General features: G+C 40.3%; 6 protein-coding genes across 6 annotated transcripts; 2 read left to right on the plus strand and 4 right to left on the minus strand.

Annotated features, from left to right (window-relative positions):
* Positions 1–270: 270 nt before the first annotated feature.
* On the plus strand, positions 271–1,089 carry EAF02_011657 (uncharacterized protein; the record flags this gene model as incomplete). The annotated part of the gene is made up of 1 exon (XM_038907704.1): positions 271–1,089. One exon carries the CDS (start codon positions 271–273, stop codon positions 1,087–1,089), a length of 819 nt encoding a protein of 272 aa, XP_038752521.1.
* A 1,154-nt stretch (positions 1,090–2,243) lies between these two features.
* EAF02_011658 (uncharacterized protein) lies at positions 2,244–3,464 on the minus strand (the record flags this gene model as incomplete). The annotated part of the gene is made up of 1 exon (XM_038907705.1): positions 2,244–3,464. The coding sequence occupies one exon, from the start codon at positions 3,462–3,464 to the stop codon at positions 2,244–2,246; it is 1,221 nt and encodes a 406-aa protein (XP_038752522.1).
* Positions 3,465–4,257: 793 nt separating this feature from the next.
* On the minus strand, positions 4,258–6,720 carry EAF02_011659 (uncharacterized protein; the record flags this gene model as incomplete). The annotated part of the gene is made up of 4 exons (XM_038907706.1): positions 6,087–6,720; positions 5,856–6,030; positions 5,554–5,808; positions 4,258–5,501 (listed from the first exon to the last, which is right to left on the minus strand). Exons 1-4 carry the CDS (start codon positions 6,522–6,524, stop codon positions 4,258–4,260), a joined length of 2,112 nt encoding a protein of 703 aa, XP_038752523.1. The 5' UTR covers positions 6,525–6,720.
* Positions 6,721–8,673: 1,953 nt separating this feature from the next.
* On the minus strand, positions 8,674–10,363 carry EAF02_011660 (uncharacterized protein; the record flags this gene model as incomplete). The annotated part of the gene is made up of 4 exons (XM_038907707.1): positions 8,674–9,352; positions 9,407–9,847; positions 9,914–9,960; positions 10,019–10,363. The coding sequence occupies 4 exons, from the start codon at positions 10,361–10,363 to the stop codon at positions 8,674–8,676; spliced, it is 1,512 nt and encodes a 503-aa protein (XP_038752524.1).
* A 1,180-nt stretch (positions 10,364–11,543) lies between these two features.
* EAF02_011661 (uncharacterized protein) lies at positions 11,544–12,963 on the plus strand. The gene is made up of 3 exons (XM_038907708.1): positions 11,544–11,671; positions 11,724–12,473; positions 12,524–12,963. Exons 1-3 carry the CDS (start codon positions 11,621–11,623, stop codon positions 12,575–12,577), a joined length of 855 nt encoding a protein of 284 aa, XP_038752525.1. The 5' UTR covers positions 11,544–11,620; the 3' UTR covers positions 12,578–12,963.
* A 2,550-nt stretch (positions 12,964–15,513) lies between these two features.
* EAF02_011662 (uncharacterized protein) lies at positions 15,514–16,689 on the minus strand (the record flags this gene model as incomplete). Its single annotated transcript, XM_038907709.1, has 1 exon — positions 15,514–16,689. The coding sequence occupies one exon, from the start codon at positions 16,687–16,689 to the stop codon at positions 15,514–15,516; it is 1,176 nt and encodes a 391-aa protein (XP_038752526.1).
* Between the last annotated feature and the right edge of the window lie 7,169 nt (positions 16,690–23,858).

The following is a 23,858-nucleotide window of genomic DNA, read 5'->3' on the forward strand; positions in this document are numbered from 1 at the left end:
ATTTCACGTGCAGCCTTACCATACAACGATAGGCTGTGGGGAAAGAAGGCCGAACACCTAGCATCTCCTCTAATGGAGAACGGAGTACTCGCACATACTACATACTACATACATAATACTATGTAGAACCTTCAACTCTTTCTTATCAATCATAAAGACAAACATCGGGAACCTCAAAGAAAGGGGTTTGTCTCAAGCTGATTTGTTTTTCTGATAATGATATAGAAAGGAAATCCCCAGCCCAGAAATAACTCAACTCCCCTCAAAATCATGGAAACTATCGACCCCTCCACAGGTAGACCTCTACCACCCGATGCACTCCAACGAGTCCTCTTCATCGCACCTTCAGTCCACGTCTATAACATTCCACCCCTTACCTCGAATAAAGGCTACGTAGCTGCTACCTGGACTGCGGACAACAACAAACGACAAATCTTCACCGCGCGAGTTCGTATTCTCGAAACAGCCATCCCGGATAAAAATGGCGAGGAGAAAGTCAAAGCAGATATCTTACTAGAAGATCCAAGCAACGGACAGCTATTCGCCGCAGCTCCATACACCGTAACGGGTGTGGTAGAGCAAGTACTGGATAGTTCACGATTTTTCGCAGTCAGAGTACAAGGAGAAGGAGGAATGAAAGCGGTTCTGGGAATAGGATTTGAAGAGAGATCGGAAGCATTTGATTTTAGTGTGGCATTACAAGAAGTGAGGAAGACATTGGGGATTGAGGAACAAGGAGGAGGAAAACCTCCATCTGCGGGAACGAAGAAAGGAGAGGAGAAGTCGGAGGTCAAGAGGGATTTTAGTTTGAAGGAGGGGGAGACGATTACGGTTAATATTGGAGGGAGAGGAGCGGGTAGGAGGGCACCTAAAAAGAGTGAAGAATCTGAGAAAGGGCTGGGTGGGTTTTCTTTACCTCCTCCACCGGGTGGAGGAGGCATGGGCGCATTTTTACCACCACCTCCAAGTGCACAGGCGATTAAGGCTCAGAAGAGATTAAGTCAGAATAATATGGAGGCACCTTCAATACCTGAACCATCTGCTGAGGAATTAGGGTTTGACGATGGAGAGTTTGGAGAGTTTCAATAGACTATTGATGGAAGATGATGGACAAGCTAGAAAGATGGATATGAAGATTCAAGCGAGATCCACAAGGACACGAGAGGGCAAGAAATAGGGAATCTGGCCAAGGAATATTGTCGCTCGCCAAACGAGAGCAATAGGAATCTTAAGGCCTGGTACTGACTGTCATCCGCAGGATGTGAACTGGAGTTGACAATCGGGTGTACAGGAGGACTTTCCATTGGACCCGAGCCTACAGTCTTCACGAAAGATTCCAAGAAAGCTCAAACAAACACATTCACACAGCAAGATATTTCATTACTCATAATAGGACAATATCCAAGGCGCCTAGAGAATGGAACGGAGTTCAAAGGATCTAGATCTACAACGAATCTGAAGTTACTGTCATTTAATTAGATATCAATGAATCAACACCTCAAGAATCATTATTGTCCATACAATCTACAGTAATGACCGAAAATTCATAGTACGTGTGTATACCTACTATCTCGATTCCTCCATATAACTTGCAAGTAATAAAATCTATAATTCAAACCCCGTCGTGTAAAATATCAATTCTATGTACAATCCACATAAAGTACTAATATCTATCTATGTATGTAATGTTACAAAGATTTCCGAAGCAAACAATTCACACATACTATCCAATCGTAATCCAAATCTTTCAAACAGAACTTTTCATCCTGATCCCCGTCTCATCATCATCATCACCCTATACAATTCAATTTCCTCTATCCCCATCCATCTATTCCTATACATCATCCTTTAGGGTCATTCATAACATCCATACATCATCATATACCCAGCTCCAAAAAAAGTCAACATCAACATCAACATCAAAATTTCTAAACACAACCCCTACCAAACCTGATCAATCTCATTCCTCTCCTTCAAAACTTCCTTCCCATACAACTTCCCCGCCTTCCCCCCACAAACCCCCTCCCACAGCTGCCTCTGCACACCCGGCAAACTTTTACTTTTCTTCTCCCTCGCCACCCCCTCTCTAGATCTCCCACACCACCCCTCTCTTTCCCACTCCATCCACCCGCTGCTCACCCACCCCATCAAAAACCCCCAACATCACATCATTACAACTCTTCGCGCCACCCATCGGCGACATCCTCGCGCTCTGCTGCGGAGTCGGCGTCGTAATCGCCGTTTCAGTCGAGGAATCTCCCGCCTCCCCCTCCCCATCCCCAGACCCAGACCCAGAACCCTCTCCCTCTCCCTCTTCTCCCCATTCCCCTCCCATTCCCCACCTCATCTCCACCCCGAATCTCCACGCTCCATTTCAGAGAAGATTTTCTTCTCTCCTCAGCCAAGGGCGATAATTCACATTCATCCCACCCCCTACTAAGTCTCGCCCCCTCTCCATTCTGCACATGCTGCGCTATACCAGAAGGAGCCGTAGACGTAGAGACAGAAATCGAAGTAGTAGAAGAAGGTTTGAAGAAATTAACCGGTGAAAAGACAGGCGCCTCCGTATTCCAAAAATCATTTGAATATTTTCTTCCCTCCACACTCGCCTTCGAATCTCCAGGACAGACACCACTAACACTGACGCTATCCCCGGGTTGAAATGCAGGAGTGCTAGCATTCAACATTCCCCCATTTCCATTTCCATCAACATGTCCATGTCCATATCCATATCCATATCCATATCCACCCCCAGTATATCCATAGCCAGCCTGACCAACAGCACCACCCGCCCCAACAAACCAATTCCAATACCCCCGCTGCCACTCCATCATCTCCTCATTAATCCTTCTCTGCCGCTCAATTTGCATCCATCTCCATCTCCTCTCCTCCTCCTCCCCAATTTGCTGCAACCTCTCCATCAAAATCCTCTCCTGTCTCGTACACTCCTTAATCCGACATTTCAGCCACGAGATTTGTTTTTTCAGTTTGCGACGAGTGGGCGCCTGCAAGTGCGGTGTCGCGATTGTAGAAATAGAGGAGAGAGGGGATGTGATACCTATCCCCACGCCCTCCAATTCCGCAGTTAGGTGTATGGAATCGAGATTAGTTTCTGCCGCTGCGATTTTCTGTCGTAGGGAAAGGGCTTTGAAGTTTTCTCGAGAAAGGGAAAGGAGAAGATAATGGTGTTCTGGGTTGAAGAGTTGGGTTTGATATGGTTGTGGTTGAGGAATTGTAAAGGGATGATGTTGGGTTAAAGGGAGAGCGGATAGTGGATTGATTTGGTTATGGTGTACTAAAGGGGGGGCTGATATTGGATATGCAGAGTTGAGATTTTGAGAATTCTGAGAATGCTGAGGGGGATAAGGTTGTTGAGAGGGCGGCGCGATATCTGTTACTAGACTTAGAGATCTACCAATAGATTTACTACGGCATGGTAATGTGGTTTCATAATTTTCTTCCATTGCATATAACGAGTTTGCTAATAGAAATTTGCTGGCTTTCTGATACGCTCGGAAATGATATTTCTCGTTACAAGAAGTGAGCGACAGTATATAAATTCAATTTTCAAGGAAGTCAAATGAATGATGCTGCTGAGGGAGGATACACTGACGCTCTCTGAAAAGTTGGTACAACAAGTATATAGCAATCTCCAATAAAGGAAAATCACTAGTGATTCCGCCCAGAATCGTAGCGAATTGACTTACCGAAAGAATATAAAAAGTCTCAGGCTATCTAACATACTCACTAATAGAGGGGCAACAAGAAAGTAGGACTAACAGGCTTTCACGAGAACTTGTGGTGGGCCGGCGTTGTCTCGAGATTAAAATTAGATTTCTCCGCGACAAGTTGAACAAAGAAGCAGGATTACCACGAGGTCGCTACCAATTAAGTCGAAGATGTAACATCGTTTCTTTGTTAAAGAGACCCACCCCTCGTTATAGGTCGGACCATCCTTCTTTCAAGAGGGCTAAAAGATTCGATCAGAATGAAAGGGTTAAGGAATAAACCGAAATTGGTGCCTGAGTAGCTTCACAATCGTGCGGAGTGTTCTTTATGCTTGGCATTCAGGACAAGCCTTCGTATGAGTAAAGGTCAATAACAATCAAGGTGTGTACTTGAAAGGCAAGGCTGATCTCCGTAAAGATCAAATAGTCTTCTAGATTGATTTGTCCCACTTGAAGTCGTGGAAATCGGTTTGTACATAGCTGGATACTTCCATCACGGAAATACCATAAAAGAGACTCTTAGTCATACTCAAGTAGAGTACTTATCTTCGACAGCAACTACACTATCAATTTTTGTGGCTGGTTTGATATTTGTGTCCTCCAAGGCGGAAGTTGCCTTTGGTACCAAGGGTGCTGGCGGTTCCAGTGGCTGCTCCAGAGACTGCAGTGGCTCATTTCCCGAACAAAATAAATCCCCTGCAAGCATGTAAATTCTTTCTTTCTCTGCCACTCCATCGGCACATCCTCCAATTTCGTGTCTAAAAATCCGACTATAATCCTTGGCTTTTAATTGTAGATCTTCGTTGTTAATATTTTCACCATCCCAACCAATCAATTGCATTTCAGCTATTTCGACAGGTAAATCCGACAAAAGAGTTTGCAAAGACGCTGAAATCAATGGCTCCTCTTTGTGTTTTAATGATAAATGCTCCGTTGGACTCGCTGTAAAATCTGTTGCTTCATCTGGCTCGTTCGTGTATTCTTCTGGAGCTGTGTATAGTTCTGTATGAATAGTAGACAAAGCATCCCAGCTTTCAAAATGAGGATACAGAGTCCAATAGCCACGTGCCCTTGCTAATCTAAGAACATATTCCAGCCATGACGGGTAGGTTTTGCTGACGTATTTATCTCCTAAAGTGGCTGGTGGGGGTAAGGAATGTTCGGAAAACATCGATCTAGCTATGAAATCATGAAGTTCCACCCACTTATCTCCAAAATAAAGAGCAGCATTGCTGTTTGGAGCTTGCCATAGAAATGGACTAGGGTTTGTACTTGACGGTGGTGTAAATGACGTTGAATCATTGAGATAAGTTGATGGTAGATCAAGACTTATCCCAAGCATATTCTTTTGACCAATTGCTCTATTGTAAGAGTATCTATACTCTAATAGTGCAAATTTGAGGTAATGAAAGAACAGTGGAGAAAGTTCGACTTGAGGAGAAAGAACAAGAACATGGGCGGACATAGGATCCGCAGGCCAAAACGATTCCATGAATTTGATTGAATTTTCCTCGGGAGTGAGTCCATGTTGTGGGATTCGATGGTGAAGTGTCAGGAGACTAGTCTCATCTTGACTACGCTTTGGTGGCCACTTGAATTTTGAAACATATTGTTTAGTAGGTTCATCGACATCATGCGGTAATTCTATTGTTAATCGCGGTATGTTGCTGGAAAAATAATCGGCTTTCTTAAGAGATGTAAGTAACCTGATCAAAGATCCAGATTTTTGTGGTTGCGCGTGAACAACTATATCAATACTAATTTTGGTCCAGGCTATAATTATTAGCTAAACGAAAACAGTTTTCTTCTTCAGAGATGTACTCACCACTCAATGCGGCACCATCTAATTGAACAATCCACATTAGATTTTGTTCGATGTTTTTAGGAAGTTCAATCAAGGTTCTGTCTAATGCATTGGCCCTGGTCCTAAAGGCGGAGATTAAGAAATCATCCTCTTCCCCAGATGCGTCAATAAGAACAGCTTGAGGATGAACGAATGCATTGATATGATTCAAACCTGCAGAACAACTGACTTCCATCCGGAAATCTGAGCTTTGCAGAGAATAATCTGGTCGTGCGTCTAATCATGTTAGAACATTAAGCAAACCTTCAGGGAGGAGTTCATACCATGAAAGAAGATCTGGCAATCCTTATTGACCCCATTCACAGATTTCAATATATCCATCGGTATGTCATCTCTTCCCATAAATGCAAAGTGTACATAGTTTCTTTCCCTTAATGCCATCTCGCATGCAATGGGTAACAAAGTCGAAGCGCTTTTTAAACTCGAGGCTGCAAATAACTAAACACCTTATTAGCTGTGAAATATCATACTAATTTGCCAAACTAAGAACATACCACATTATTATTGACAGGATCAGAGCCTTTGACCTTATACATTGCATTCAAAGTCGTCGCCAATTGATAGAATTTAATGGGCCCATTGAAGTTGTGCCCTATCTCAGTCGATTCATCGTCATCTAATTTCGAAGCTTGATTCGAATTGAGCTGCGGAGATGGAGCTCTCGAGCCAGCTTGCGCGGGAATTCCTCCATTCTGAGTATAATGTGGTCTTTGTCGCGGATTCTGAAGATCTGTCGGCATATTCTTATAGAAGTAATAGAGACCAATTCCGACCAGCAGACCTATTACAATCTTCTTCATTGATCGACGTTGAACATGTGGCCTTCGATGTTGCCATGCCATTCCCAATGGCGTTTTCGAGCCAGGCCTATGATCATCATCTCGTTTTCCCAATTCCACGTCACCATGGAAAAGCCTTGGTGGGAGAGGCATTGTAATGTGCGCTTCCCACACTTATTAAGAGAGAATAGCCATGCGAACAATTAGATTAGATTGTGGAGGTGTAAAGGTATAGGTAAGGAAGGCAAGAACTTCAGTTGAATCTCCACATAAGGATATACAGAAGATTATAGAATTGCGATTCAACGGTACAAAAGATCAATGGAAGAAGTGTTCAAAGGAAGAAAACGATGGGTATGAATGAAGTTCGTATTGATTTGACATGATCTGAACTCTACGAAGATAGCTCGAGTTTAAGGTTATTATTACATACACATAGACAATGCACGGACGTTTCGAGGAGACTTGGCATTATTGATACTGACATTGCCGCAAACATCAAGGATTCAAAACCCATGGGCCATGCTCCATGCTCTCCCATCAATCCAAAGGACCCGAACCCCAATTATTTTCCTTTGCAGCGGGATCCCACTTGCCCTTCCCTCAAATTCGCCCCTCCATAAAACATACTTATACTTAGCCTCGCTTATGTCATCTCGGTTTTCCCAGACCCTTTCACATCGCTAAGAAGGAAAAGAAAAAAAGAAAAAGAGAGCAGCACACCTCCTCATACCTACTTGACACAAGTTGGAACCTCCAGCATAGCAGCTTCAAAATTGCAAAAATATATATTTAATGACCAGACTGGGGCACGATCCCAGGACCTTGTCCGTATTTAACAGGTTTGAATTGTTAAGGACACGTGATAACCAACTACACCATCCGGCCTACTTAATTGAATGCAGTAGCGTGTGTTTGAATATATATTACAGCTTCTGACCCGAGAACTTTTTGAATGTACCTCACCAACATGCATATTTGAATTGATCACCAATAGAAAGTAAAGTGTTCAATTTTCTGTTTTCCTCATTGTAAGAAGACTCGAGGAATGGTAATAAATACTCTATAAAGTCATTATATTTTATTGATTATTGTTTCTTTCATCTGCTATGCGACAGGCGTCATTTTTGGGTCAAGGAGAATCGAATTGAAAGAGCTAGTATCTTGCTGTCGAATCCGTCTACTGTGGGAATTTTCTAACGATCGATGTCATTCATTTGACTGTTGTACACTCTATCGATACTATTTCAATCAATCTTGTTGAATCTCATCAATGCCGTTGATCGACTTCAATCTCCGAAACAAGTGACGCCAGTACCGAGTCCAAACCCAAATGCCGCTCTGGGAAGAACGTATCTACTTCTACCGTAGATGATCCAACGACATCGTTGAAAGCGAGAAGGATGTCGATAGATAAAACAGCAAATAACTTCACTATAGTCTAGAATGTTTTCTGAAGACTTACTTTTATTTCGAGTTGACAGATGGGTTTGCTGAAGATAGCCTTTAATATAATAAAACCTTCGACAAAATCTGAGTTGATAGGAAGTCGTCAGTTTTTTTACTGTAAAATGCTTGCTTGACTTTCACAAGATCTATATATCATAGAAAGATCTCACTACAACCCAATAATCCTCTCCCACCCGCCAGCGAACAATTCAAAAAATCCCAATCAATAAAAATAATAATAAAGTATCTCATTAACCCAAGCATACAAGAAAATCACAGCCACAATAACAATACCAATAATAACAATAATTCCTCTAGTAAAATAGAAGATCAACTCATACACACATCCAACCTGGAGCCAACTTCACAGTACCTCGATATTTTCCTCAACCTCACCAAATCCATTACATAAGAAAGCGTGATGAAACTTTAATTTTTGTTGCACTTCTTAATTAATTGAGACGCACTAAAAGATTATCTGGCCCATCTGACAAATAGACTCTCGGACGCTATTGAACCACGGACACCCATCACAAGGAGCCTCAACCAACCTCAAACCCAACCTCAATGCACTTACTACTCCATCACTCCCGCAAATTATACATTGAGAACACTAATAATACAGCACCCAATGCACACAAATTCCGGTAGTATGAAAATACCAAGCTAAAGTTAAATATCATACATCACATTTTGCAATCAAACACATAGTAACTCAATGGACTGGAAGCATTATATTTATCTTTCGAGAAAAAAAAAACATTGCTTTAAAGAAACCATGCAAGTCGTGTCCGTAGTCCAACAACATTATAATCTCAAACGTTAACCTTCACTTTTATGATCCAACCATGCATCAGTAGTTGCCTGTCGTACCATTTGACAATGCCCCATTACTATGCCCATTAATTAGACCATTCGCCTTGCCATTTGTGTGAGGAGCATGACCATTGGTTCCATTGGCATGTCCATTAGTTCCATTGGTGTGTCCGTTGGTTCCGTTGGTATGACCGTTAGTTCCATTGGTGTGTCCATTGGTTCCATTTGCATGGCCATTTGTTCCATTCATCTGGCCAGCCTTTTTCGCTGCCATTTCAATGATTCTTTCTTCTTCCATCTTCGCGTTCTCGGTGTAACCGGTATCAGAGGCATCAACAAATGCCTCGAGCCCTTCTCCGTTTCTAGGATACTCCTTCATGAGCTCCTTGTGACGATGTAAAGCCTGGTTCATCTCCTCGGCAGAAACATCATTCAAGAAGGTGCACGACCCAAGAGGGTTTGGAACAGCGGCTCTGAGTTTGCCATCTCGTGTCTTGAGAATAGCAGCAGTAGCTTTTTCGAGGATCTCTTCATCGAACTGATGATGATCCATTGAAAGACCTGCACGAGAGAACAAGTTCAAGATGCGGCGATGCTCCTCATCACTCAAGAGCTTTCGTTGATTGGCAAGAGTTGCCGAGTAAGCCATATCAATGGATATCGCATGGCCGTGTCGGAGAGGTGTTTCCGGAACAAGCTCATGAAGAGGTGACCATCTAATGATGTTAGACTTAGAAACCTTCCGAAATATATAGCGATGGACTACTTACGTGTGCCCATAGGCAATTACACGATCCAGACCAATCTCATGAAGGTTTGGAGTTTCCAACTTCAACATTTCGTGGATACCCCCTCTGTTAATCGTGTCTGCGGCATCAATCAATTCCTTGGAAGAGCCATCAGCTCGACCGAAAGAATTCTCAATGAGCTGTTCACAGTATTTGTCTAATAGATCGAAAGTGGGTAGGTGAGAGCAGGATGAAATCTTGATCAATTCGGCAAAACCATTACGGATCTGCGCAGTTGGAAGTGTTCGTAAAAATGTGAAGTCAAGGAATGTATGAATGGGAGCGTGATAAGCGCCTAGTCTGTTCTTGTAGTTGCCATAGTTGACTGCAACTTTGATTGACACTGATGCGTCAATCAATCCAATGACGGTGGTTGGAACACGAATAAAGTTGGTGTTTCGTCTGTATGCTGCGCAAGCAAATCTACGAAAGAATAATTGTCAGACTTTATTCACATGACTTGAAGATTATTGTGATTATGCAACTCACCCGGCAACATCAGTGACAAGACCTCCTCCGACAACAAGAACTGGCTCCTAAAAGTATGTTAGAATGACACATGACAACTTATCAAACAATGGTCAGAGTACAAACTTTGCGATAGATTCCAAATTCGGTCATGGAATCCACAATACTCAAAAAGGTAGGAATGGTCTTTGCCTTCTCTCCGATCTTCGTTTTGTGGAATACCAGCTTGATGTTGTAGTGCTGAAAGTACTTCTCCATCTGCTTTCCGTAAACATTGTAAATGTTCATGTCAGTGACGGCTAAGCATCTTCCCCAATGCGTATAGCATTCGGCAAGATTTGGATTGTCGATATTGAAGACACCATCAATGAAAGTGAAGTCATATTCAATCTTCTCATAACCTTCAACGTGGAACCCGGCATGGCCGGACTTGGTTGTGGTCTCTGAAACGGTTGCTTTGAGGTCTGACATGTTGAAAAGAGTTGAATGAGGGTATGAGATGTATTGTTGAAAATCTGGTTGCAGTTTTTCCAGAAGATCTTGGGAGAGGGGTGTTCTTAAGCACCCCTCGACAGGGATAGGAAGAAGTCAACGTCACTAAGACTTTTCTATTAACACGACTGATATTGCACCATTATACACTATCATACACCAAGATCAAACTATGTCTCATTAGTGCACCGCAGATTATCAAACTCCTTTGAAGTAACATATCGATATTGATCAAATGCAAGCAGTTGAGTTACGGAGATTGTTCAGTCAAACATGCAAGGTGACAATAGCCAGTTCACAAACTCAATCTATGACATTATCACCCCACGCTAACCAGGAAGGGTTCAGCCATCGAACAACGTTCCAGACTACATTGAGGTCAATTCCGAAACCAGGAACAAGCAAATATAAAGAATCTGAATTGCCGGGCGAAATCGTAGCTCTACGCTAACTTACAACGAAAATGCAACAGGCAGGCGCGAAGAGAATGCAAAGGCCAAGGATGTGGCTCGCGGCCCGCGCCTGGCATGCTAATGCTCTAGCATGAGCGAATTCCATAACCCCACGATCAGCTGGTTCGAGATCTCGGGTAGATTTAGTCCATGGTTCACCTTACACTATCTTCATAGCTTTGCTGTTCGGGAATCTTGACACTTGGTATGATAGCACAGCATCCGCATCTACCCGTTCGTACTACTTCAGGTTGGAGGCGTGCGTTTGCTTGTCATTTCCATTGGGGTACATTTGCTATCTTGTAAACTACTACAAGGTAACATTTCTGTAGCTTTGTCATATTTTGTATGCTTTCATCGAAGCACCGACCTTTGTTCAAAGATTTGATAAAACAAAGGAAAGCTCCTCGAGCTCCCCCACATAGCCTGTCACGCTAAAACAGTAGTCTAAGCCTTAGTGCAATTAGGTGCATCGATGCATGCACCCTGGGGGATATAGTTCGATATTAGATCACCGAATACGACACGTCGAGAAAGTCAATGACACCAACACCTTTCCAACTATGCGAAAATCAAGATCTGATTACGACGTCTGTGCCTAGAAAGCAAGGCCACAAATCTCGGAAGGTTGTATGCAGTGAGACATCGTTATTTTCACTATGCCATTCCTAGACGTTTGTGCTAGGTATTAGATTTACTGCTTAGCAGACAATGACAAGAAACTTCAAGCTGTAGCAATAGTAGGTATCAAATTGCCCTCAGCACCTTTTGTAAAGACAACAATATGGCTCCATTTGACAAGACGAAGTCATATGCTTCACAGGAAGAAACATTTGTGGGTTTTCTGACTATATTTGAGTACTTTTCACTAATAACTTTCCCCGTAGTTCGATGACGGTAGGGAAGAAGAACTTGTCGAGTTTGTGCGAAATCATCACGATCGATCTAAGATTCAAGGTTCGCCGGCGAACGTTCTGAGAGCTATCGATGAGTATGGACGAACGAAGAGATATCTCATGAATGTAGGAGAGGACAAAGGAGCTATTGTCACCAAGATAATCAGTGAAAGAAAGCCTCATATAATGGTTGAGCTCGGAGGGTATTGTGGATATTCTACAATACTGTTTGGGTCAGCAGTACGGGCTGCAGGTGGAGCGAAGTATTATTCGTTGGAGAGAAGTCCGAAGTTCGCGAAAGTTATCACTGCTCTCGTGGAATTTGCTGGTCTCGAAGAATTTGTTGAAGTGATCGTCGGTCCTAGTAACGAGGGAATTCAAACACTACATTCTCGCGGGTTGAAGACCATTGATATGATGTTCCTAGATCACTATAAGCCAGCATACACGACTGACCTAAAGTTATGTGAACAACTGGGCCTGATCAAAAAAGGAACAGTTCTTGCTGCCGACAATGTTATCAGTCCAGGAAATCCTCCATATCTTGAATATGTGCGAAGCAATGTCGAGGACAAACTTCAAAAGCTTAAGCACGAGGGACAGCTGGATACTGATGGGTTTGCGAAACGTTCTGCCACTCAGTATGGTGGTATTGAAGCTCTAGACACCGGAATCAAAGGCAATCCCAAAATCATATACGACAGCCAATTGATCAACAGCTTCGAGCCTACTGGAGAACCAGTAAGTTGCCCAACTTTATTCGATTGAATTTTCTAACAATATTCTCGTAGGATGGAGTGGAAATAACTCGGTGTATGGGGGAAGTTGGAGGTAGCCAGTCGTAGATTTGAACGTTGGTCTGGGATCTGTATCTTTTGACCATTTGATCAGGTCTTCATCTGCAATCGATCGAGGCGGGAAAGCTTCCTGTGGATCCTCTAATTTCCGCCATTGCGGAGTATATATGCGAGTGGGGCGCGAGATACCAGTGTGCTAAAACGCGGCTCTTGTTGCTTCTCGCCACTCTCTCGCCACTCAGTGACCTTGCGACAATGAGTAAGAGGATATGATCTCCAGGTGTCGCTTTATGATACAGATTACCTAGGTACTTGAATATTGATACCATTTAACTTTGACATGGACTGCAATAAATCGAAAGCTGTGCTGCGGAGTGTATCTCATAGATGGATCAAATTATTAAGACGTGTGGTTGAGGTAGAATTAAGGTACAGAGATCCATCTAGTTCAATAATAGTCGCCTTAGGTTACAAGCAAAGACCTAGTGACTAATTTGCTTCATGCCTTAAATAAATGGTGGCCTTGAGATCCAATTGAGAATCTAAGAGGCAAGGATCACGTGTAAATTGAAGATTGCCTAGGTAGGAGGTACTAATGAAGGCCGGAGCAGAGGTTATGCCCTCCGAAGAAGTGGCAAAAGACAAATCTCAATAAAGCAAGCATAAGGTAATGCGCTAGCCCTAGATACTTGTGGAAACAGAGTGAGGGAGCAACTTGTATTTTTATATATATGGTTGGTTCAATGTGCCACATGGAGCCTTACCTGGAGCGGGTTACATATATAACCTTATAATGAGTCTCGATAGTTTCTCACCGCTTTGATGCCTTACACCCCCACTGGATAACCTCTAATATATCTTTGATTTTCGACCGCTCTCCCATCAACAATAACTCAAAAACCGCCCACTTGGCGCAGTGGTACCGCGTAGCACTCGTATCTTGAATACGGTCATGCTAAGATCATTGGTTCGATTCCAGTAGTGGGCAATCATTAGTTTTTGGCATTTTGATCATAAATGGTGAGCATTTTTCTCTCTCAGATCCAAGGTTCAATATCCTGATCAAACATTTTATTTTGCTTTTTCGTCTTACCTTTCACGTACTAGGTATGTTTTATGATCTTTTTCATCTCTCCATTACTGTGAACCAACCCCTCGATGTACTCAAGGGTCCCGTCTCGCACATGTGGGACTAATAAGACTCAAGACATGCCTGAGCTCCATTCTTTCTGGCGGACGATCATGTGATATTTAATTCCACCTTGCACATACATCATGTACATGTACAGTGTATGTACAGTGTAAGAACAGGTGGTCCTTCCGCGATTCAGTTCAACAAACGTGTAATCTTTTGTTTGGTGTATTTTCAGACCTTCTGTATCGATCGTTCTTCTTCGAGGAGGAGGTTTCGCAGTCATGACATTGGCTCTGGATTTGAAATCCGTGCTTCATGGTGATTGGTTGCACCAGAGACATAACATGTCCTCATCAATTCATACTGCAGTTAAACAAGTGTAAGATCCTGCCAACAAGTAATTAGGCTGGTGAAAACAGCTGATATTCATTAACTAAATTACGCACTACTACCTCGTAGGTGTAGTTCGTTTCTTAAGAATCTTTCTAAACCTTGTCCATAACGGACAAAGCGCTCCGGCCCGGAAGAATTGACTGCGCGGCGAAGAGACAATTGTCTCCCGCATGCCGATTCCGATGTGGTCGGTTCCCTGATTTGACTCTAGAATAATTTAGTTAGAAGTCAAACCATCAACCATAAGGTAGGGCTTAGGAACGACCCAACGCCCTTTGATGATGGGCGTAAGGTCTCTTCAATCACAAAAGCTTTCTCTACACAGTCCTAGCTTTGACCATGAAAGTAGAAATATTTCTGTTCTCTCAATACTTGGCTCCCCGAATAAGGGATCGATCTACCTTGCTAGCGCAAAGGGAATTTTCCAAATTCGTCTCTATGCAGAATAGCCTAAGTATTCACAGTCCTCAATTCCTTTCCTATCAAGTCCAACATTCTTTTGCGTGGCTTCTTACTTGAATTCCCGAGACTCCGAATTTCATGGGCCACTGCCTAACCTCGTCGTGGGTATCTTATTCTGCTGCAACTCGGAGAGTTAGTTTACTTTAGCTCCATACCATACATACCCCATGCCTCTGACTTCCAATCCCGATGACATAGTTGTTCATCTGGCATTAACTTTCCATTCTCTTGTGCTCGGATTGTACCGTGGGGGAATTCTATGTTATAACAATTATCATTTGATTGTTTGATTCTACATTAAATATTCCAAAGTCCTATTCTATATTGCAGTTCCGTAGTTCTTCTTGTTTTCGAATTTTGAATGCACTGTATATTTTCAAGCATGGGATACTGTTGTCTCATTGTTGAACTTGGATTGAGAAATCGAAATATCCCTTACAAAGATGATTTGCTTTTTCTGTCAACCAGAGAAGGATAGCTGGAGATTTTCGCTTGATACCAATGTCAATGCTATGTTAGATCGCATCTCGGCTGTGTTGATGAAGTATACACTACATTACAATGAAGCGGCAACCGCATTGTTCCTTTTCCTGCTTGAGGTATATTGCTACATGAAAGTTGACCAGAATTCCAGGCTACCTTTCAATGGCGAAGTTTTTATAGATGAGAAGCTAGACCATTATTTTCGTCAGTCCGCTCTGGGCCAGGTCATTACTACCTTGTCAATCCTCTGAGGGCCATTATTACTTGGCCAATTCTCTAAAGGTTATAATTGCTCCGCCAACCTCATTAGAGCTTTTCAACCTATTTTCCAAAAAAAAAAAAATATATTAGAACAATTGTATGTATCACTTCGCTAGCTCTTTTGAGGCTCTCCGCGGACTACTAGCAATTATCTTCAAAAAGACTCATCTATATATGTATCGCTTCGCTAACCATCCGGGCCGACTGCCATAAAGGTAGATTACCTATCTTCAAAAGTAAAGGCAAATTCTTATACCATTCTCATAGGAGCGATGATAGTGTGAAGCGCATCTAATTGCGAGGTTGCTATTTCAATCTCATCTAATTCGTCTTCATCCATATCAAATGCTGTGCCTGTTACATAACCCTCATCTTCAGCGATACCCAAGGATTGAGGATTTGGATTATCGGATAATAGCCGAGGATCAATATTGGCATGCCAGGCTAGATCATTATGATTCGCTGGTGGAGGAAGGGCATCTGAAACTGGTACACTTTTCAAGACATCCTTTCGAGGGAGCGCCTTTGTATTAGTAGATAGGTCCTTGAGCACAATCGCAGATGTTTTGGCGGCAGCAGTAGTGGCAGTTTTCGTTTCTTCCCATGTATTCTTCAAGCGTGCATCTCTGATGGCTTTCCTAGCCTTGCATATAGCATTGAAAGATGATGGATTAGGATCAGTTGATTGATTATCCTTTTGCCATGTTTGAACTTCTTCGAGAGATATAGGTGCACGATAGATATCAAACACTGGGTCACTTGTGATCTTAGGTGCTCCCCGTGGAGTTGGCATCGCCTTAATACGTTCATTGTACACAAGTGCTGACATCTCACCAGCATAATGTCTTGATGTCCCATGGGCCAAGGTTGCTTCCGAGTGATTCAAAACTGCTGCTACTGCTGGTGTAGTCAACCCGACATCGTCAAAGGCTGTACCAGGGAGATGAGATACATCCCTTGCAGCGCCTGATCTCAGAGAATGACCAGTCAGATTTCCAACAACCCCAGACATGATTCCCACAAGCTTAACAGTTTGGGATAGTTGTGATCTCGACGCGGTAACATTTAAGAGCATTCTAGAATGTGCTAAAGAAACCATTACTGGATAGTCGGGATAAACCCATTGAATTGTACATATTCCCGACGAAACTGCGTGGTCTAAAACATCTTGTAGACTCTTGGCTCCCACCGGTTGTACCAATCCATGGCGTAAACAATGTGAAATCAACAAAGCTAACGGGCATACGTGATTAACTTCGTCATTATCGAGAGGAGCAAGATATATCATGTCATTCTCTCGTGGTGTATCCCTTTTAAATTTGGTGAACCTCAGTGTAAACTTTACCTCCAAATCTTCCCATTGAACAGGTCCCAAGGTAGCTGATGGGATGGTGATTTCGATATCTCGATATCGAATATACTCCATAGCATAAGATAAACTTGACCTCGCACGATGTACTAGAGGAAAGAACTAAAATCCAATAGATGAGAAGATCGTAAGACTACCTGGGTAGGTAGGTGAGTAAGGTCACCAAAGGATTTAAGATCGTATTGGAAGAAGAGAAAGTGTCGGGATATCGATCATGTGATCTAAAGAGGGCACTGTATTGCACTAGCGTATGCACTAGCGCTAGCACTTCTACTATATTAATTACTAGCTTCCCATAGATAATAATGATCAAGAACGAATACAACCATAATAGACTAAAGTACTTTACACTTATCAACCAAGTTGATACCAACAGAAAGAGAAAACAAGGAATTAGAATGTAGATATCTGTGGCTATGTTGTCTAAATATCCCTTGCTCAAATATCACTGATTTATGACATATCATGAATCAATTAAGTTGTACACGAGGTAAAACTTATAATATCTGGTTTATTTGAATTTGATTATTTTATACATTTAATATTTCAAGTTTTGGATGTTTTGATACTTTCAATAGTCCGCTTTGGATATGACAATTAGATATTATTAGTGTTCAAAACCAGCTCAAATATTCGAGATAGATAGATTGATTGATTGATTGATTGATTGATTGATTGATTGATTTTATTAACATCCTTTTTCAGTCCATAACTATTTAGAACAGCTAGACTATAAAGGCCTAGCAAATATTATTGGATATCTATAATAGATATATTCAATTTGGAGGAGTAAAAACGAATACTGAAGAACTAAGCCCGATCTCTATTCGGAATAGGGATGCGAAGACTCAACACCTATACGCGGTGCATTCTACAAACCTTCAGCTCTCTCTTGAGAGTCTGCAGAGCTAAGATTGAATCGCAGATGGAATTGGAAAAATTGAAAGGAAAGAGGTTTAGAGATATAGCGAAGGATTATATTATAATTTTATGATAGCAATACCTATAAAGAGTTGAATACCAGTTTTAGATATGGATATAAAGGTTATAGAAGCCTTGGTTAGATTCAACATCTACTATTGATTACTATTTCAAATATAGAAATATAATACACAATAGATCTCTTCTTTTAGAAGAGTCTTTTTAATATAAAGCTTGCTGTGACGATTGCATCATTTAGAATACTAAGGTGAAGAGCTAGAAGAGCTCTTCGGAAGGAAGTGGTAATATACAGGATTGTGGATCACGTGAGGACCTAGCCGATCCATTAATATGACAGGATCGTCACACTACCCCCCCCTTCTGAAAAGCTTGCCCTCGAGTGTATTAATAGTATTCTAAATACGGTTCTCCAATCCAACTATATTATAATCTATATTCTCTACTATCACTAATATCTGGTCCATAGTTCCAATACTAATTCCAATATTGCCTATAATATAATTCGTAGCATCATCGATCGCTTTGCGGAAGTACACATTTTGCAATTTTATTGCTTTTACAAGAAAGGCTTCGAAATCAATAGAAAAAGGTTTCGAGAATTATTGAAAAATAAAATGAGCGAAAGAGAGGAGATTCGCTTGAAATACATCTCTTGTTGGTGGTGCCGATGGAGCGGCGGAAGCGTTAGTGGAACGCGGATTGGCCTGGCAGATCAATTGAATAAGCTGTTTTATTACAGCATCGATTGTGCAAGCATATTGATACTTCGAATCGATCAGTTTCTGTAATTTGTGTACTAGATTTAGGATCTTCGGATTCATTATCGATAGAACAAGGAGACTCTAAATAATGTGATAGTGAGGTATCAGCTCATCGGTAAATAAGATCCGCAGGAGTGGAGCTAGGGAGAGGTCTTAATCGGAGGCCGTACAAATGGTTGTATCAGGGGAGCGGGCGTGGAAGGCAATAGGCATTCGGCGAGCGGGCTAGCGATAGGAAGCTTCGCAGAAGCGATCAAGAGCTTAAAAAATTTATATGACCTTAGTATAATGTGACGATTGCATCATTTAGAATACTAAGGTGAAGAGCTAGAAGAGCTCTTCGGAAGGAAGTGGTAATATACAGGATTGTGGATCACGTGAGGACCTAGCCGATCCACTAATATGACAGGATCGTCACACTTGCCACCACTCTACTCGTACTACAATCCTTTTTTATACCCTTTAGCTTTCAGCTACTCGAATATTACAACAATACAATACAGAGAATGCTATCGCCTTCAAATTAATACCATACTCTGGGCATCAATACAATATAACGTTTTTCTTTTAATTTTCGAATTTTCGAATTTTCCGAATTGATTTGTGTGTAGGCAATAAGGCTTAGGATTCAGCCCTACCCCATTATTTTCAATAGTTTCGACTATACACATCTAATAAGAACTGAAGGATATCAAGTTTATAAAAATATACAAAAGACTAGTTTAAAAGAGATAAAGACAGAAAAGAGTAATGCCTTTTTCTGCTATCTCACTAGCAAGAGGACCCTTTACTATATTAGAGGCAATTCGGGAGGGGATAACTCTTATCTTTTATAGAAAAAGAGGGATAGCAAATTGGATTTAGGATTTTAAAAAGAGAAATTGGATATTGGGATGCTTTAATTGGATTAGGGATAGAGGAAGAGTGAGGAAGGAAGTGTCTTAGAGGATAAAGACTATTTAATTTCTATTTGCATTCCGAATAGAAATCGGGCATAGTATCTCAGTATTTGTTTTTATTCCCCCAAATTGAATATATCTATTATAGATATCCACTAGCAATTATTAGATTCTTAAAGCCTAGCTGTTCTAAATAGTCTTGGACTGAGAAAAGGACATTAATTAAATCAATCAATCAATCAATCTATTCGGAATAGATTGATTGATTGATTGATTGATCTCCTTCACAAGAGTCAAATGGGAGGACGCCAAAAGAAATCAGCAATTGATGCTGCACTTTTACTGACTACAGAAATCGAAAGAAATAAGTAAGCCAGTAAAAAGACCTCAATATTATTTATGAATATAAAGGGAGTATTCGATTATGTTTCGAGAAATCGACTATTAGATATTTATAAGAAGCTAAAACTGTCTATAAATCTGATAGCCTGGATAGCTTCATTTCTTTAACAAAAACAATTGAAACTATCTTTTAATAATCAAATCAAATCTTTCAAACCAATTTCGACTAGAATACTATAAGGCAGCCCGATTTCTCCAATTCTTTTTTTATATATATCAGGAAGCTCTTTTTATTCAATTCAATCAAGTTTCTTTTTTATATAAATGATATTGCTTTAATTATATATTCATTTATATGGAAAAAGAATATCAAAACTTTAGAGAGAATTACAAAACAAATTTATGAATTCAGTTCTAGAAATGCAATCCAATTCGATTTAGCAAAAATAAAGCTAATGCACTTTTCATTATCCAAATTGATAAAAAAATATCCAATTATATTATTCAATTCGGAAATAATTGTATCTTAATCTTTTATTAGATAGCTGGGAATATAATTCGACTTGAACCTCAAATTCAATCAATATATTAATATTCGAATTATACAAGCAAAAGATATTTTCTATCGAATAGCTCGATTAACTAATATCGAAAAGGGTCTTAATCCTAAAGCCCTTAGATAATTATATATAGTATATATAATTAGTATAGCTGATTACGGATCAGTGATTTGATGAAAAGATCAAACTCATTTCAAGAATATAATGCAATTGCTTCAAAACCTAGCTCTTCGAAAGATATTAGAAGTTTTCAAAACAGTCTTAATCCTTCCAATAGAAATAGAAGCAAGCCTAAAGTCCCCAAAAATTCGATTAAATTCAAATATTAGATAATACACATTTCGTCTAGCTAAACTCTTACCAAACTATCCAATCAATATCGAAAAAGAAATATCAGCTCAATATCAAATCGATTTAAAAGTAATCCCTACTTTTCAAAGAAAACAATATAAATCAATCCAATTTGATAAAATTAGAGGATTAATAAATCAGAATCTCAATCCTATTTTATTTGAAAAGATTATTCATTTCAACTTCCCCTTATAGAAAAAGGAAATTCCCTTTAGAATTAATATTAGCAATTTATCAAAAGAAGATATTGCTATTTTTTATAATATCGTTTTCAATTATAGAGATAAGGTGTCACGGTGTGAGATCACGTGACATATTGGTCCCCTCAGAGGGGACCGAATTGAGCGCTCACGCCAGAGCGCAAGTGAGCTAGGGCCTGATCGGGCTAGCTCGCTTAGCAAAATCCTGTATATCTTTAACTTGGAAGATCCTGTATCATAGCTCTTTGAGCTACGTTTTAATCCTCAATCTGAACCTATCACCCGAATCAGTATAACCTTGCCAGATTAGGGCAAAGTTATTAGAACCCTATCCTGCCCGCCTGCCCTGTAATACTATATAGTTCCTATCTATTAAAATATTGCTTTCGCGATGACTGCTCCGCACCCGCCTGGCCAACCTGGGAACTCCTCAGAATTTGGCGTTTCCGTATCGGAGGACCCCCAGGTTTGGTACTAATACCTTTAATCGGCATTTGTGTATTATACTGAGCTGGAGGAGACTAATAGATCATTCGAATGCGAAATTTCCGAATCCCTAGTCCACGAATGTATTCAAGCTGCTCTGCACAAGCAGGTTACTATTCAAAACACCCATCTACTCGATTGCCTTGTTGAATCCATGTCTACTATACCTACTCGTTTGGAAACTGTATCCTCTGAAATTCCTGCTAACTCTATCCCTGAATTTACTATACCTGCTCTAATCACTCGATTGAATAAGTGCATCCCCAATCCAAAAGAGTTTGATAGTACCTACTTCGACCTGTGCAGATTTATTTAATAGATATATAGAAAATTAAATGCGAATAATGATAGATTCTCAACGATTTCTGTTTGTTTGACTTATACTGCTGGAAAACTTACTGAAAAGGTATACAAGCTTATACTATCTAAAATCTTTTATAGGATTCCTCAGTTCACTAATTATACCACACTTTTCGAATATCTCGAAACCATTTTTGGGGATTCTGATCGAATACAAAATGTATAGAACAAACTATATATACTAAAGCAAAGACACCTCGATTTTAGTATCTTCTTTGTAGAATTCCAGAGATTCGTCTTAAAAGGAAAGATACCTGATAACGCTTTAACCCCATTCTTATTTCAAGAAATCTCTCGCAAACTATAAGACATACTGTTGCATAACCCTACTTTGACCCGTGAATTTTATTAATACACTAACTACCTATAACAACTTGATAATCAATTTCATTAATATCAACAACAAATCTACTATATTTGTCCTATCGCTTTCGAAACTTTATCCCAAAGAATAATCGCTACTCTACCTTTATAACTCGCTAGCCCGAAATCTATTCCTAGAGATCCAATGGATCTGAGCTTAGAAAAAAAGGAATATATTGTTAGGAATCTGGATTCGTAGTGGGAATATGGCAAATGTTATCACTACAGCTCTACCAGCCACCTGATACAAGACTGCCCGTATCCTGATATTCATTCTATTCAATTCCGAATTACCATTATTATAACTAGCCCTACAAGAACCAGCCCTGTACCAAACAATCCTCCGAGAGGCCAAGTCCCTATCCGTTTCCCATCTCGCTCTCCTCCCCGCTTGCTGACCAGTTCAATCAATTTGGGAAACGGGATACGCCTGACCTAAACCGTAATCAGGACGATCCTCTGTATACCCTCCGCTTATTTACTACTGCTACTCATAGCCTTCCTTTAAAAGATAAACTAAACAATCGTACAGATTTGATAATTCTACCCGTCACCCTACTCTTGGAAAAAGACACCTTCCCGATATATGCTATGATTGATAGTAAATGTGAAGGAATTGCCTTTGCAAATCGAAATTGGATATCTTCCCAGAAAATACTAGTATATCAACTATCTACAGCATTCGAAATTATAGAATTCGATGGAAACATCCTGTCCAACAATTGAATTACTTTCTATATTCGAGTAGAACTCAGAATTAATGATTATATCGAAAAGAAGATTGTTTTGTATATAACCGAACTAGTTTACTATTTTATTATACTAGGGATAGCTTAACTTAAGAAATACAATCCCTATATCGACTTTGCGACAAACTCATTCCAATTCGATAGTTCGTTTTACTATAAATTTTGTAACACTCTATCCCACTTATCCCATATAAAAGCTCTACCAAATATTCCTCCAAAAGCCCGACCTGTACACCTGCCTGCCCGCCCCGAAAGATTAAAGAATAAGAATATAACCACAATCTCCCTGAAAGCCTATTCAGCTTACACCCATCGGAAATATAAAATATTCCAGATATCGATCAAACAAATCGATAATATTCTAAATAAGAAAAAGAAGGTATTCAACCCCAAAGATCTATTATTCAAGTTCCGAAATTGAAAAGATATCTTCTCCCTAAAGAATACAGAGAAACTACCCTCTTATCGACTATACAATCATAAGATCTGTCTCAAAGAAGAAGCTATTCCTCCTTTCAATATCTTATACTTTATATCCCACCTTGAATTAAAAGCTCTGAAAAAATGATTGAAAGAGAATCTTAGAAAAAAGTTTATCCAACTAAACTCTTCCTCTATTACTTCCCCTATCTTGTTTATCAAAAAGACCAATAAAGGCCTCCGGTTTTATATAGATTATCATACTTTGAACAACTTATTGGTCAAGGATCGATATCCCTTACCATTAACAAAAGAATCTCTAAATAATCTGAAAGGAATAAAGTATTTTAATAAAATCGATATTATCTCTACCTTTAACAATATAAAAGTAAAAAAAGAACAGGAATACCTGATTGCATTCCATACCCGATTCGGATTGTTCAAATCCTTAGTCATACCGTTCGGGCTGATAGGGGTTCCCACAACCTTCCAAAGGTTTATCAATAATTCCCTATAGGGATATCTGGATATATTTTGCATTGCTTACCTGAACGATATTCTGATATACAGTCGAACTCGAAAGGAATACATCCACTATATCCAGAAGGTTCTGCAAGCATTAAAGGAAGCCGGTTTGTTTGCTAAATTCGAAAAATACGAATTCCTGAAATCCGAAACCAAGTTTTTAGGCCTTATTGTAGGAAGCGATAATATCCGAATGAATCCAGAGAAAATCCGAATAATCGTAAATTGGAAATCGCCTGCTAGTATAACCGATATCTAAGCATTCATT

This window comes from Botrytis sinoallii (assembly GCF_014898435.1).
Source record: "Botrytis sinoallii strain Bc 23 chromosome Unknown BSIN_034, whole genome shotgun sequence".
NCBI lineage: Eukaryota > Fungi > Ascomycota > Leotiomycetes > Helotiales > Sclerotiniaceae > Botrytis > Botrytis sinoallii.

Excerpts from the sequence above, each read along its gene's own strand:
- EAF02_011661 (XM_038907708.1), top strand. The coding sequence starts at position 11,621 with ATGGCTCCATTTGACAAGACGAAGTCATATGCTTCACAGGAAGAAACA. Across the intron at positions 11,672-11,723 it reads CTTCACAGGAAGAAACATTT|TTCGATGACGGTAGGGAAGA; the intron begins GTGGGTTTTCTG and ends CTTTCCCCGTAG. Across the intron at positions 12,474-12,523 it reads TCGAGCCTACTGGAGAACCA|GATGGAGTGGAAATAACTCG; the intron begins GTAAGTTGCCCA and ends ATATTCTCGTAG.